Source organism: Kogia breviceps, chromosome 7 (genome assembly GCF_026419965.1).
Source record: "Kogia breviceps isolate mKogBre1 chromosome 7, mKogBre1 haplotype 1, whole genome shotgun sequence".
NCBI lineage: Eukaryota > Metazoa > Chordata > Mammalia > Artiodactyla > Physeteridae > Kogia > Kogia breviceps.
This window is the reverse complement of record NC_081316.1, coordinates 27,134,615-27,151,834: the sequence shown is the minus strand read 5'-3', so window position 1 is coordinate 27,151,834 and position 17,220 is coordinate 27,134,615. Positions and strand designations below refer to the sequence as shown.

Below are 17,220 nucleotides of genomic sequence, written 5' to 3'. Positions count from 1 at the left end.
TGGAGTCATAAGGGAGGTGCTCCCAAAGGCTAGATGCATGACAAAGGGATTAACATTTATAAGGACCAGCAAGGAACAGTTAACACACTGATTATTTCAGTAGATACTATCTCTATGCAGTCCTGCTTCTTTTTCTTCCCATTTAAATTCTGACTTATTACTAACCTATCCCTCATCATTCCTAGGGACTGTTATTGCCTTTCCCTACTTAAAAATGGTGCCACTTTAGGTTCATAGCCAATTATCATTAAAGAGGAATTTACGCCAAAGTTCTAGTAAGCTACACCTACAGCACTGTGGTGAGGGTGTGTGTGTGTGATGGGGGATGCTTTTAACTAAAGGTTCTCTTTTATTATTGAGCATCTCCCTGCTGAGTGGGTTTAGAGCTTAGTCTAAGACTTGACTTGCTCATTCTCATAGCTATTGCAAGCAAGCTAAGCTCCTTCATCTTCTCCTAAGTACTCAATACCTCCGTCCAGCCTGAATAGGAATTTCTGATGGGCTGTTTAGTATGGTGGTTAAAGTTACGGTCCACAGAGTCATAGCCCTGAGTTCAAATTGTAGCTCTGCCACTTACTAGTTAAACACCTTGGACAGGTTATTTAAACCTCATCTAAAAAACTGGGACTAATGAATGCCTTACAGAAACATTCTGAAAACCAAATAACACATAAAGCTCCTGGCACCCAGTAAGCACTCACTAAATATTAGCTATTGTTATTAACAGTTGCTCCAGCTGCTGGATGAATGATGCCTGCCGGGCTTTCTTTGTTCCTGGTTTCTTAGGCAGTCTACCCAGTTCTCTGCAAAGTGAACTGTGCTTTGCAATTTCACTTCAGTTATGTTTTTGGTCTTTTTCTTTTACATTGTATTCAATTATATAGTTCTGGGACTAGCCAAGACTTTGAATTAAATCCAGTATAATTAAAAATGTACATTAATTGTGATAGATGCCATATTAATTATGCCAACTGATTTAATGAAATTCAGTTTTTAAGACCAAATCATCCAAATGTAGCAAAGACTAACATTTTTATTCTTTTAACAGGCATCTTTTTCAAGCAATGTTTATTAAATATCAAATGCCTAAGCACTTCCTATGGAGCATTTACTTCTTCAGGACCGTCTACCAACTTGTCAGAAGGCAGAGGAAGGGGGAAAAGTGTTGGGATTGAAGCTAGTAAACAGGCCTTTCCATCCCAGCGATCTAATAACTAACATCTCAATCCTACAGATTTTTTTTTTCCTAGGACAATGGATTATTTGGTCTCTGACTTCCTTTTTGTTCTATTTGTAACAAGGTTACCTGCTGTTTTGGGATTAGTATTTAAGAGAAGTTCCTTATTATATTCTCATTTCAAGACTATGTCTGTACTCTCATTTCAATATAGCCTGATGTACATACACTCTGGTTCTCATATTCCAAAAGATGAGCCTAACTTAATGAAACACAGGTATCTGAAAGAGTAGTAAATAGCGGTAAATATGTAAATAATGACTTTTCTCACGTTCTCAGAAAAAGTCTAAATAGTAAATCAGATGCCTACTATACAGAATATGTACTAATAGGTTTCCACCAAATTTTTGATTCCTGAGACTTCAAATAATTCTTCCCAGTCAAAACTCATCCCTATTTGGATTTATTCCTATAGATGAATCTCTGTAGCGCTTTTCAATTTCTTATGGATGAGTGCATAACTGCATCATATAGAGATTGGCTAAAAAACTGATTTATACCTGAAATGGTACTAGAAATAAAAGATCAGTAGTAGAAGAGTCCATACTCAAAAAAATAAAGGATTAAAATATGTGGATCTTTTTGTACCTGATATTACTAGTATCTTTTAAAAAAAGCATTGTATTGCATGATTTTCTTTGATAGACACTTCTCCTACTTGCAATTTATTTATCAAAACCAGAACTCTAATGTCCCATACCCTGGAAGTTATCTAGAATGATGTCTAGCTTTGTGAATACAAAGTTGCAAATTAGGCAGGTAGATGACAGATGACATTTTTTGTGATGATGTAAGATACGAAGAGAATAGCTGAAGACCTTTAAAAAGTGAGGTTGATCTCGGGGCTGAGAGCATCAAAACACTGTTTTGACAAAGAGATCATGAAAATATACTGTGGACATCAAGGAGGGAATAGTAGAGCACCCACACATCATTCTGGGAAACAATGTGTTTTCTTCCCACTTCCTATAATTTCATTGCCATTGTATTCATTTAAAGTACAATCTGGGTTTCCCTGGTGGCGCAGTGGTTGAGAGTCCGCCTGCCAATGCAGGGGACACGGGTTCGTGCCCCGGTCCGGGAAGATCCCACATGTTGCGGAGCGGCTGGGCCCGTGAGCCATGGCCGCTGAGCCTGCGCGTCCAGAGCCTGTGCTCAGCAACGGGAGGGGCCACAACAGTGAGAGGTCCGCGTACCGCAAAAAACAAGAAAAAAAGTACAATCTATCATAGACTTATTATACAGGCTTCTAGACTACTCCAAAACTGAGTATATCTTCTCTCCATTTCCCAAATTAACATCTCCCTCAGAACCCCCCCTTTTTTAAAAATTTTATTTATTTTTGGCTGCGTTGGGTCTTCATTGCTGTGCGAGGGCTTTCTCTAGTTGCGGCGAGTGGGGGCTGCTCTTCTTTGCGGTGCGCAGGCTTCTCATTGTGGTGATTTCTCTTGTTGCGGAGCATGGGCTCTAAGCGTGCGAGCTTCAGTAGTTGCAGCACACAGGCTCAGCAGTTGTGGCACGTGGGCCCTAGAGCACATGGGCCTCAATAGTTGCGGCACGTGGGCTCAGTATTTGTGGCGCTCAGGCTCAGTAGTTGTGGCACACGGGCTTAGTTGTTCTGCAGCACGTGGGATCTTCCCGGACCAGGGGTCGAACCTGTGTCCCCTGCACTGGCAGGCGGGCTCTTAACCACTGCTCCATCAGAGAAGTCCAGGCCCCTTATTTTAATGCACCACCTACCCCTACTGCTAGAGCCAGAAACTTGGGTCAGTCTTATGACTTTGAATTCCATTTCTTCCAACATCCAATCCTGTCTAGATAGTCCCTTAATCTTTCTCCAAACTTTGTACTGCTTTCCATTCTTCATGTTATTATCTCAGTTATGTCTTACAGCCTATTTATTAACTGGTCTCCCTTGCCTCTGGCCTCTCCTACTCCAACCATCCTCTACTATTCTATACTAAATATCAGGGTGATCTTTTAAAAGCTAAGTCTGATAATGTTACTCCCAGGAATTCCCTGGGGGTCCAGTGGTTAGGACTCCACATTTCCACTGCAGGGGGCACAGGTTTGATCCCTGGTTAGGGAACTAAGATCCCACAACGCGTGATGTGGACACACACACACACACACACAGAGTTACTACCCTGCTTGAGACTTACAAGGAACTGAGCCCTGATCTCCTTTTCATTTTTATCTCTGTTCACTACCCACCCATCCCCACTCTATGTCCCAGACATAGGAACTTATTTTTTGGCAGCTACCCAAAGCACAGTGCTGCACTCTCACTTTGAGATCTTCTGAATATGCTGCTTGCTTTGGCTAGCTCCTACTTATCCTTGAGAACTTCAACTCAGGTTTTACTTCCCCAGTCTGTGGTAATCCTATTCACCCCAGTCTAGATAAATATCCTCTATTACGCCATATTGTAATTCCTTGTCCAGTCCCCCAACTGGAGTACAAACTCCTGAAGCTGTACTGTCCAACATGGTCGCCACTAATAACATATATGACTATCCAATCTTACAAATTAAATAAAACTAAAACTTCAGTTCCTCAGACACACTAGCCACGTTTCCTGTGCTCAAGAGCCACATGAACCCAGTGGCTACCATACTGGGCACGGCAGATATGGACTATTCCATTTTTGCAGAAAGTTCTATTGGACAGCCTGCAGGCAGGGACTTGATCTACTTTAACATGGTGGTGGCCCTCAGGTAAGTATTCAGTAATATGTGGAATTAATGAGCGCATGAATAAATAATAGGAAAGTTGTGAAGTTATTGTCTGGCAAATTTGCCCACCCTATATCCTCCTGAAGGCTTTTAAAGTTTTCTCTCCCTCCCCCCAAGTCCAGAGGCTTCCACTGCTGCTGGGACACAGCCTCATTAAGGAAGGTGCCTGACGCTGGGATTGGTTTGGGGTTAGGTACATTTGCAGTTAGGGTCAGTTATGTCCCCAGACCTACTCTGACTTTCTTTACATAGGGAAGTCAGGTCAAATTTCAAGTCTCTTCAGATGACAGGAGGTTTTTCTAATCCTTCCTGATTTCGAGATTCATACACACAATGTACAGGAAGTAGATCAGAATCTTAAGTTGCATCTTAGAATTTTAAATTACTCACCCTATAGTTTTGGATACTTTATCTCCCTTCCCTGTTGGCTCTCTATGTCTGTGTAGTAGACATGCAAGCACTAGCTATGCCAAACTAAACGATTCCTAAATTTTCTTAAAATAGTTATGAAAATTCCAACCCAGGAGGAAGCACTCTCGCATATCTAGGTTAGCAGTATAATGGCTTGTAATGTCAATATTTTTCGGCTATTTTACTATCTTCAACTGTTTTATAACATGCATACTTGCTTTTAAGTCTGTAATTTCTCTCTTCCTTTCTTATTTTAGGTAGAAAATAGTTTACTAGAATGAGAATGCTTTTATAGACTAAGATCAAGTGGGTCACAGAAATCTGTAGAATTTTGATTGCCCAAAATGGTAACAGAAGAACTTCATTTAGTTGCTTATTTCAGAAGACATTTGAACATATTCCACTCAGTCCAGCAGACCACTGTATCAGGTTAGGAAGCCACATGACACTTGGAACACATTCTCCTTATGACCGACCATCAGAGTGGGAGCCTGCCTCAGATGCTTACACTGAACAGCAAGCAGCATTACAATTTCAGTCTTAGTAATTTTTCCCAATTACTTTTAAAAATAAATTTATTTATTTATTTTGGCTGCATTGGGTATTTGTTGCTGCGTGCGGGCTTTCTCTAGTTGCAGCGAGCAGGGTCTACTCTTCATTGTGGCTTCTCTTGTTGTGGAGCACGGGCTCTAGGTGTATGGGCTTCAATAGTCGTGCCTTGTGGGCTCAGTAGCTGTGGCTCGCGGGCTCTAGAACATAGGCTCAGTAGTTGTGGCGCACGGGCTTAGTTGCTCCGCAGCATGTGGGATCTTCCCGGACCAGGCCTTGAACCCATGTCCCCTGCACTGGCAGGCAGATTCTTAACTACTGCACCACCTACTTTTAAGCAACCTAAAAGTATAGAGGTCTCATATAACTTGCAGCTAAAACTATACATAATATGGCATTTTACTGAATTGCATAAATGCCTCCCCAAAATCCCACCCATGGCACTGACTTTCCAACTCTGAGTGGTTAAAATATTTTCAGGTGAGCAAAACATGTTAGTTTCAGGAAGAGTTGCTACCCTTTCAGTAGAAATATTGATTTTCATAAATACATATATATACATACTCAAACACTAATTAAGATAAAATACATTTCTACAAAATAATATTTTATAAACTACATATTTTTTTAAACTAAGATCAAATTATTCTGAAAATGTTCAGGGAACACATCAGAAAATGCTTAAGTAGTGGGAGCCTCAAAGATGATTCTTTAGTGTTAACATCAGAAGAAAAACACCTCAGAATTGTAAACACTAAGTCAAATTTATCTTCAGAATTGTTAGCTATAGGATGAGAAAGTCACGTCATCTCCGCAGTGAACTTCACTTTAGCAAAAAAGTAAACATATTTCCTCTGCATCAGCTGCAATCAAGGCATTAGCAGTATGCCATGATTGATTACCCTGGGAGCCGTTGCTGAGAAATGGATGTGAAGCACAGGTTTTTATCACTATAGTCTGCAAAAAGCAAGTCCCTTGTTTAGATATCCTAGTTGTAATAAGTGACATTATTAGGTAGTTCTTCTATTTAAATGACATAAGGATTTAGTGTATCAGCAGCTTATAATAAACAAACCCTTTCAATCTGATGATTCCTCTCCCTACAGAGAAGTACTTTTTATGTTTATAATACAAGTGGTAATAGAAGACCATATGGTTGTGACTTTTAGCTAAAGTAAATGACATTTAAACAAACAGAAAAACAGCATTAGGATATTCAAGGATTTGAACTATAACGTAAATACACAGTACACGTTGGGGGCTATCAGTGTTTATAAAGTGACCATTTTCTAATGTTTCCCAATTAGTGAGATTGTTTTTCAGTTGGCCAATCAGTTTTGTTTAAATATTTTTCAATATACAGTAAAACAGATTTATTACTAGCATATTATCCCATTTCCACGTTCTCCTTTTAAGAACACTATACCAACAGAGCACCCTGAGAACATTTAATCAGTTCTTTCTGAAATATGAAAATGTCTCTATTTCTTACATTTCTGCCAATACTAATGATGTTGTTATTAACATACTCTACAATTCAAAAAGAAAAATGTAAGAAATACTACATTTCTTATACACCTACCATCACTCTACTGTGGTAACAGACTAGCATTTGATGGACATTTCACCTTTTGTGTATGATACTGGAATCTGTGGTATCAAGAACCGAAAAGCTTTATATAACTGGATATTTTGATAGGTCAAAAATAAAAGTAAAAACATAATTTTTATAATAAGCACAGATACATTTCCTTTAACAATAGCAAAAGATGCTATGCTTTAACTACAGGAAAATACTGAAATCTCCATAATCATATTTCTATTAACATGCTCATCTTCAACAGGGTGGCTGCTATGTCTGAGAAACTAAAATTCAGTAAACAGAGTTTCAATTATTTGAAAGACTGAGAAAAAAAGATCCTTCATTTTATAATAAACAACCACTGGAAAGCAGAAGTTTACACTTAAAGGAACAGTTTACCAGCTTCAGATAACAACTCATCCATCCTTAATCTACCAATAAAAGAATCAAAAGAACAAAATACCTGTAGAGTTGTTACATATGTCCAAAGGCACATCATTTCTACTGAAATGTAGAAAATTCTCATTACCACACAAACTAATTAGTAGGTACTGCATATTGCAAGGGCAACTTAGCCTTCATAGTAACAACACCACACCATTTCTGGGGAACCAAATCTTCCCTCAAAATGAGAGCAAGGTAAGTCCAGGGTACCTCAATTCCACCAGTCCTTCAGAAGATTTAGATGAGACCAAGTTCAGAGTACTCCAAACTAATTATTCAAAGCCAGGTGAATGTTTAATCGGCTTTAATAAAAGGGCTGAAAACTATCATTCAGTCCAAATAGAAGTCACTTGGGGAAAGACACCTTTAATCAACACAATGCTGTGCTGGTACAAAGTAACAGGGGCATTCCAATATTTTCTATAACATTTACCTGCAGTTATGGAAGATGGTCAAGTAGCCCTACCAGGAAGTAGCTTAGCTTCCAAGTCTTCTATGAAGACTAGAATGAACACAGATTGGCCAGTTCAGCATTAGCATACAGTGTGGTGAGCTACAGGAACATCTATATTACTGAAAAATAGAACATCATGCACTTTACTCCAGAGCGAGTTTGCAGTAGAAACTAGAAGAAACTGAGTAGAATAGAAACTAAAATAAAAGACTGTCAGACTCTAGTCATATATCCATTTGTTCACCCTTCGAGTATTTTTAAAGTACCTACTAGATGCCAAATAAAAGTTTAGGTGTTGGGGAATCAGCTGAGATCAAAACAAATCTCTGCCATTAAGAACCTTACATTCTAGAGCAGGGGTCAGCAAACTTTTTCTGTAAAAGGCCAGACAGTAAATAGCTAAGCTTTGCAGACCACAGAGTCTCTGTTACAATGACTCAACTCTGCTGTTTTACTGAAAGCAGTCACAGACAATATGTAAATGAATGGGTGTGGCCATGTTCCAATGAAACTTTAATTACAAGAACAGGCAGCAGGAAGAGTGTAGGGTCTAGTAGGCCATCAAAAGGACCATGGCTTTAATTATGAGATGGGGGGCCACTGAGCTCTTTGGGTAGAAGAGTAACATTATTTTTATGAAAAAGCATCATTATTAAAAAGGATCATTCAGCTACTATGTGAAGAGTAGTCAGTAGAGGGGTGAGGAGGCAAGAAGATGGGAAAGGTATAAGCTCAGAGAGAAGTTCAGAAGTTACTGCAAGAAAACAAGAGTGAGATGAATTTGTCTTGCACCAGGATGGTAGCAATGATGGGGGCAAGATGTCTTCTAATTCTGATTATATTTACAAGATACAGTCATCATGATTTGCTAGTAGATTGGATGGGAGGGTGAAAGAGGAAGAGAGGCAAGGATGCCTCCAAGGTTTATGACCTGAGTGAGCAGAAGAATGGAGGCGCCTTTACCGCGATTGGGAAATACATGTGGGACGAGCCAGTTTTGGAAGGAAAATCAGTTTAGTTTTGGACATATTAAGTTCAAGGTGACCATTATATACTAAGGTGAAGATATTAAACAGACTATCAGATAAATGATTCTGGAGTTCAGGAAAGAAGTTGTGGTTGATATAAATTTAGGTCTTAAGTTAGATAGTATTTAAAACCATGAGACAGGAAGAGGTCACCTTAAGTGCACGTATATAAACAAAAGAAGTTTAAAACACAAACCCTTAGTTACTCCAATATTTGGAGGAACCAACAAAGGACACTCAGAAGAAGCAGAAAGAGAGGAAGAAAACCTAAAGAGAGTGGTATCCCCCAAACTAAGTGAAACCAGGCTTTAAGAACAACTACTTCAAATACTAACAATAGGTCAAGTAAAACGAGGACTGACTGACCACTGGATCAACAACAGAGAAGGCATCAGTGACTCTTAACAAGAACTGTTTCGATGAAGTGCTGGGGGCCAAAGTCTAAGTGGAATGAGTTCAGAAGAGAATATAAAGTTCAGAGTCGAGTCAGTAAGTATGCACGACTCTTTCCTATAGGAGGATGTGGTGCCAAAGGAGTTTGTTTGTTTAGATGGGAGATTTTATAGCATGTTTGTTTGCTGATGGGAACTTACTGTATTCCAAAATGACTAACTATATCACAGTTACACTATGGATTAAAATCACAGCCCTGAACTATCACACAATGTTATCCTGAGAAAGATTATAAAGTGTTTTTGTTTCTTTATTAGCTTTATAAGAAAATTTTACTGTATTTCCCAAGTCCTGGCCCTATATTCCCTAGGGGAATGGAGACTACTGTTAAATCGCCTGCTGTGCAGATCAACAGGAGAATGCCAGTTCATTTAATGTATTTCCTACCAAATGCTTCTTCCAACTAAATTATTTTTGGCAAATTAGTGGCTTCTAGCAGCAAACTGAGGAATTCCTATAGTATAGAAAGGCAAGTTATTCAAGATGTTTGAGCTGAGTACAATTTGTTTCTTTTGAGAGTCACAAATTAAGCTCATTTCCTAGTAGCCAATGCTCAGCCCATAACCCAAGGGAAAAAAATTATTGGCCTCAATACCATGAAAATAAGCAAAACCCACTGCATTAGGACCTTGATAGGGACTGCTTACTTTCCAAATGCTTAATGTAAAAAATAAATCACTTTTCATAAGTGCTGCTTGCCACATGAACTTTTAGAACTCTGAAATGAATAAAATGGTTTCACATCACTTAACCAATGATCTGTTTATATTCTTTTTTGCCAGCTTACAAACAATGCTATTTCTTTCATACGCCAAACTCTATGTTCTAGGTTCCAAATGACAATTTTGGTGTTTTGCTTTCTGAAGCACCTACTTAGGAGAATAAATGTTTTTTGCCTGAAATTCAAAACACATTTAATATATATCATCCTTATTATGCATCTCAATCAAGATCTGAATAGTAATGTCTTCATAACCTATAAACAACAGTGATTTTTCTAAAAGGATGCATAGATAAGGGGAAGAAAACCCTTTCATAGAATGCAGCACCAGTGTGCTTCTGAGAGAGCTGGAAAAGGGAACACTGGAGGGGCAGAATGCAAACAGTTTGGATATCTCTTCAGTGCTCCAAGCTTGGATGAATTTTTGTTATAAATCACCTTGATTAATGGAACACATTTGCTAAAGTGGTTCTGTAATAGCTACACAATTCTTATGGCTTAAAAAACGCAGCCTAGTGAAACTGGTAGAGCCGGGAAGCCTTCAAAAATCACTGGCTTGTCTTTCAGAAGGCCCTGATCATAAACAGTTGCCTTTCTTTTTAAAAATAATAAAGACAAATACATTTTAAGGGAAGTACAATTTAGGAGATGGGAGTAGAAATAATAATAGTAAGTAGAGGATATTTGGGGATGAAAAGTAGTGGCGTGGTAAAGAATATAGATTCTGGACAGAGCCAGGCTACCTGTGTTTGAATTCCAACTGTTTCTCTTACTGTTTGAAATTGGGCAATTTATTTCATCTCCCTGTTGTTCAGCTTTCCCATCTGTTAAATGCTACTACCACCTTCACTGGGTTACTGTTTTGATGATTAAATAAATTAACCCTTGGAAAGAGTTTCCACAGTGTCAGGTACAGAGTAAGTACATAGTTAAGTGTTGGCCAATATTACAATTGTTTGTACACTTATAAACATGCAAACCAAAGTGAATGGAATACACCTGGAACAAAATGGCAGTGTCCCCTAATTTATCCTCTCAACAAACATAAAAATTCGATGAATGTCTTCTTTAAATAGAATATTCAAAAAACTGTATGTCTTATAGTCCTATGGTTATTTTCTCTGATTACTTAGCAGAGATTTTATCTAAATCCTTTCATCCTAATATTCTTCCTCTAATAATTTTAAAAGAAAACAACAGCAGTGTACACACTGTACACTGATAGTAGATGCTATCATTTATATGTTTTGTTATTCTTTCTGTTGATAAAACTATTTCTGGTCTGAAGTATATGCTTGTTGCTAAAGCAACTTAGAAGTGACTAGAATGCCTCAAGAAATGATAATAGTCATGTGAAGGTGAAACCATTATGTAAATAACTGACATTTTTGAAAAATAAAAGGATAAGTATCCATGATGAAGGCCACAGAAAAATAGGTTACCTGATACCACATTCTCAACTTTAACATTATCACCATCAGCTAAGGATTCCTAGGATGTTTAGCACTGTAGTAATAAACATCAAAAGTGTAACAAACATTTGCACAGTTGAACCATAGTCTATTAAGAACGCTAAATAAATAATAGATTATTTAATAGTCTACTGATCAAACTTATAGGGAATCGGAGGCTATCATAGGTCAAAATAAATTTACAACGATGAAGACAATTTAACTCTTAATTATATGTTTACACTGGGGATGAAGATAAAGTTACTTAACAGATGTAACAGCTCTATTAATAATCTGACAGTGACACAGAAAGTTTAAACAAAAATAGAAAACTGAATTATAATTAAAGTAAGAAGAGTATATGCTGAGTAAACAGAAGGCTGCCCTCCCCGGCCACAAGCTGCCTCAGCAGCCATGTGGTCGGTGAAAGGGGCTCTAACACATCACATCGCTCTTCACTCTTCCATTCTACTGCTCTTGCTCTTCCTCCTAACTGAGCGGCCAAGGTGACTACACCAAAACATCTATCCTAAACTTTTAAATAGGATTTTAAAAAACTAAACTACAAGACTGTGTTTGGTTTTACCAGATTTTCCACTAACAAGTCAGTGGAAAAACGATCTAAGCCAGAATTCCAGATTGCATTTACTTGTCATGTCTCCTTTGTCTCCTCCAATCTATGACAATTCCAGACTTTCCTTTTTTTAAAGACCTTGACATTTTTGAAGAGTATTGGTCAATTATGTGGCAGAATGGCCCTCAGTTAGGGTTTGTCTGAGGTTTTCTCATGAGGCTATACCTTCTTTTTACAAGAGCACCACAAAGGTGATGTGCCCTTCTCAGTCCTTGAATTCAGGGGTCACATTACGTTGACGTCTTGTTATAGGTAAAGTTAACCTTGATCACTCAGTTAAGGTGGTGTCTGCCAGGTTTCTCCTCTATGAAGCTACTGTTTTCCCGTTGGTAGAAATATCTTGGGAAAGATACTTTGAGACTATGCAAATACACTATTTTTCCTCAAACGTCTGCCCATTATTTTGACATTCATTGGTGAATCTTGCCTGCAACAACTAATACTGAGATATTTATACAGGGTTTTAAAAGGAAATAAAATATATAAACTATAATGGCCAAGTTGTTCTTGATACAAACATACTTAAATTCTAATGAATGCATTATTCTAACTTATATTCAAAATATGAATAAAAGTTATAATTGTCAGTGTGTTCAGTCAATGTTAATCAACTATGATACCAATGAATAACATAATTGAAATGTTACTTACATAACTATGGCTTTTAAAGAAACCTGATGGACTATTGCTGAGAATTTTGTCTCCTTCCAAACCAATTACTCTTTTACAAATATTTGATTTTGGATCACTTGGGCTTTTTGCAATCACAATGTCACCTCTGAGGGGAAAAAGTCAAAGAAATGTCAGTGTTATTATTAGCATAAACACATGCATGGCACTGCTACAATACTTTTACAAAGCAACTTAAACAAAGCCACACCTTTTATCCTCTGACATACTGACCCTCCCATACATTTACCAGCTTTGAGAACCATTGTGACTAACTTTATGGGTCAGAATCTAACAATGAGAGTGATGGAAAAGCTATTAGAAGATTCTAAAATTTCTGATAATTCCATGAGAATTATCTTCTTGCACTATACCCACTCAGTGTTACTTCTGTGTCCAAATTTTAGAACCAAAACTCTGAAAAAACAATTCCGTGTAAATACCACCAAATTAACCAAGCAAATTTTACTGCCCAGCCAGTAGTAGCACTGATTGACTCTAGAGCACATAAAAAGGTAGAAACATCATCTGTGTTTCCCTAGAGCTTAAAGAACTGAGGAATTGCAGCATATAAATTATATAACCTGGATAGTTTACAGTACAGTCAAAAAAGACATATATTTGAGAAAAAATATCAGAAGACTCAGCCAAATAAAATGCTAAAAGCTGTCCAAACATATATTACAAAAAAAAAACTGGCAAATCAAACATATAGAACCAATATGGATATGATTACATATGGAAGACATGATTCATGGAAGAAATAACAATCTACATGTATTAGAAGACTAAGAAGATATCTAAAATTGGAAAGGAAGAAGGAGACAAAAAAATATGACTAATACCTCAACCAAAGAGAATACAATGCTCTTTCTGCATGAAATGAGCAATAAGTGAATTCTGTTGCTCACAATCAAAAGGATTTAATATATTTACTTATTATCTGTACCAGGTTCAGGAAATAATTTGATGCTGTTTGTAATAAAAGATTCATATATCAAAACAATATCAAAAGTCACAAAAATAAAAGGAAGATGATGGTTAAATCAGAAACCTAGTTATTGCTATATGTAAGTATTACAATGAGATCAAAACTTTTGGTAGTCAAGTCAAAAAATAAATTATGATTAATTACATGGCAATCATTACCTAACAAAATAAAGTTTAGTTTGGGAGGTATGACAAAATTTTCCTTAACAGCTAAGTCAAAGAGGAATGTACAAGAAGGATACTTATGTAAGGAAAGTAAAGATACCATCTTCATCAGAACTTTTACAGAAACTACAGCGACAGTATTCAGAACAGTCATTTCTTGGGGTTATTCTTGATAAGAGTTGAATGCTATTAAAACACTAAATTCTCTAATTTGGAGTGCAATATAAGGCTTACACTTGTTTGAAAATGTTATAAAGTATCTCTTTCCAACCAACTGGAACCATGTCAATGGAACTGTTCAGATGAGTAAGTTTGCAAATATTGTAACCTATGTAATATACTAACAAAGTTGATTTGGGCTAGCTTTGGGGAAAGAAATGTTTTCCATGGGAGTTTTATTCAGCTTAAGTGTTTTGACAAAATAATCAATATGATCCTCAAAACAAACTCTGCACTTGAATGGCAACATAAAAATCATAATTCAGTCAAGGTGTTTTAATAGAAAGCATCATTACTGTATACTGTATTTCTGGTGGTCTAACCAGATATTATAGGCACAGAGCTTAAATCAAAATATATAACCTTGGACTCTCAACTCTTTCAAATAGGATTTTAAAAGAAACTTAATAGAACTAAGACTGAAATTTTCCTGTATCATTTATAAATATCCTTATTATCTCCTCCTAGATTGTAAGCTTTTGAAAACAAGGGTTAGTATCTTGCTAATCCTAACATTCTCTATCAGGTACAGCACATCTTAAAAGTGAGGTGCTCATTAACTATTTGTTGAAAGAATAAGTAGTAAAAAGAGACTATGGTTGTCTCAAATATGAGTGTTCAGTCCATTGGACTGAAAAATCTATGTGCTTTAGATACCAGATATGCAGACTTTCATTTTCCCTAAATGAATGGCTACTCTATCTTTAGAAACCGCTAGCAAGAGGATCTCTTGCCAGGGGTCAGAGATTCCCCTGAAATCTCAAGAGTTCTGTGCTGCAGATAAAAGAAAAAAATACTCAGGACAGTAATGTTTTTAAAGTAGGAGTTACCAACTGACTACCTTGGCTGTAAAAGTTACTTTGGTATGTCTCCTCTAAATGCCAAAGTTAGAACTGTCCTTCCGCCTAATGGGCCCCCTGAAGGAACAGAATACAAAATAAAACCTCTAAAGAATATTAATTAATTTACTAAATACAGTTATTTGTATTACCATCTGAATACAAAGAGTATCTATCCTCCCCCCAAAAAAGACAATATTGAGCTGTTCAATGAAACACTACTTAGCCAATGAGTCCAGCTCCTTGTTAAGGATGCTCAAGGACTATGAGAGTGAAATCATGGGATTAGCATGGAAAACAGAAGCTTGTCTTCATGTTGCAGCGAAGCTAGGTCTCCAGTTAATCCAAAGACTGTAATAAGTTATTTTGATACAAGTTAAAAAGAAAAGGAAGCTAGAACATAACCTGTTATATAAGTTTTATTTTATAACCCCATATCTATCAATTAGGTATTATCTTAAAGTTGTTACGGATAAAAGATCTGAGGAATTACCCACAGACCATGCTATACCATACAGCTTGAGCAAGAGAGAGTTTCTATTTACAGAATCTAAGATGGTGGAAGAACTAGTAAACACAAAGAACAGTTTTACACTATTCTTGGTGATTTTTCAGCAATGTGAAGTAGACTATAAAATAGGACAATAATGAAAGAGGAATGCCTAAACCTACTTATGTCATAAGCTAAATAACAGCTCAAGTGAATAAAATTTGTATTTTATGAAGAGGAAATGTGATACAGATCTATTTTTTCAGAATTATGAAAAACTAATGGACCCCAAATTTTAGGGAATCAAAGAGGTGTCCTTTAGAAAATACATTAAATTACTAATACTTCACATCCATTCAGAAGGAATAATAACCAGGGAGTTAAGTAGAATAAACAGTATCTCAAGGATTGGAAACACCATTTAGACTACGGTTTTACAAGATGTAATGGCAAACAGTATTTCCCAAAGGGTTTTTTAAAATAATTAATCAGGAGACTCATAATAGATAAGATTCCTGGCTCCCAGCTATATACAGACAGTGCAACAGTCTAAAAATCACCGACTGCTCATCATAGACTATAGAGAATAAGACAGTCATCAATAGAAATGCAGGATTATTTTAAAAATTAAAAAATCAAATCACTGGTTTGGATATATAATGTAGCTCCTAAGTCCCTGGTTCTTGATTCAAAACATTCTAGGACACACCCACCCCCCCACCCCCCCAAAAAAGTAAAGAAGGATTGAATGCACATTATAAAAGGGACTGCTATCTACTTTGCACAATGATACAAGGAACTGCATGTTTAAAGAAACTATTAAAATTTCTCAAACTGAGAGAAAAAATCTGAGCCAAAATTTCATCCAGTTGGTCATTAATTTGGTTATTTACAAGAGTTTTTAAGGCTAAAGTTAAGAAACTGCAGAAAAGACACAATGTGTATGTGTGTTTTCACCATCAATTTAATATATCTGTGGCAGAAATTTACCTTTGGATACCATAAAAATGTCGACTAAGATTTTCTGCAAAAACAATATCTGAATTTTGAATTGTAGGCTCCATTGATGGTCCAGAACACTGAAAGAGAGGCAACTTTTAAATTTAAGTTGAAAACCTTTTAAAATATAAATCATCTGAGCAGGCTTAAAAGAAAGAAAATCAAGCAAATGTTCTTCAAGCTTGGAGGATGATTCATAATAAGCTGGAAGCTCCAAGATAAGTTCAACTCTACAGAGTAGCCAGCAAGTCTGGAAAAACAGGCAAAATATATTTAAAATGGTTTGTTAATATTATATTATAATAGAGAAATAAAATAACATTATCTATGTTTCCAAATTTTGGCCATCTTGTAAAGTTTAAGCACCATGAGGGCAGGGACTTTGTCTCTCATGTTCCCAATTGTGTAACCAAGGTCAAGAACAGTGCCTGGCATAAGGTTGATACTCAATATATACTTGTTGAATGAATAAATTAATGATTTTTTTTCGCTACTGTCAGCTATCATCCAGTGCACATGACAGTTATTTACCAAGTGTTATCATACTATTCTCAATGAGTTGATGCCTTTCCTTTTCTTCCAAGAGAACAGCTTACTCATTTGATGGGGCCGCAACTTATATTTTCTACTGAAAAATATTGGCATAATTAGATGTACTTTAAAGACTTTCATATTAGTAGGTAAAACAATAATCTTCATATATAGCTCAAAACTGTAATAAATGATCATCGCAACTTAAAAAATCTAAACACAACAGTCTCCATTCACTCCACTTACATGTAAATAAAACTTTTTACTCAGAACTTCCTACTTGGGCAGAAAAAACAAAGAAAACAATGCAAGTTTTTTGCTAACTCTGTAGCCTACTGGAAATACCAATATAAATTTAAAAAAATCAAAGAGGGGAGTTTCAGTTAAATATATTTATTTGCGTTACTCCAGCTCAACTTGAGATTATATGACTGTGAATATCTTAGGGTAAACCTGATAAAAATAGCAACAGCAACAGCAAAACTTACTGATTGAACAATCAATCAATTTATTCTTTCATTTATATGACAAAAGGTTAGTATTGTCATGGTTGATAGATTTATGATGCAATATTAAGAAAATGCATTGGTAGGAGGACGGCCTTAACATTTTAATGTTG

General features: G+C 36.5%; 1 protein-coding gene across 5 annotated transcripts in view; it reads right to left on the bottom strand.

The window, feature by feature from the left end:
• IMMP1L (inner mitochondrial membrane peptidase subunit 1) overlaps positions 1-17,220 on the bottom strand; it is a 75,474-nt gene that overhangs the window by 9,742 nt on the left and 48,512 nt on the right. For 4 of the 5 annotated variants that reach the window (XM_067038063.1, XM_059070387.2, XM_059070388.2 and 1 more), the window contains 2 exons: positions 16,062-16,150; positions 12,351-12,477 (listed from right to left, as the gene is read on the bottom strand). The exons of the other annotated variant lie outside the window; for it this stretch is intronic. In XM_067038063.1, the coding sequence (XP_066894164.1) occupies positions 12,351-12,477; positions 16,062-16,150 (216 nt within the window). The remainder of the gene's footprint in view (positions 1-12,350; positions 12,478-16,061; positions 16,151-17,220) is intronic. 5 annotated transcript variants of the gene reach the window in all.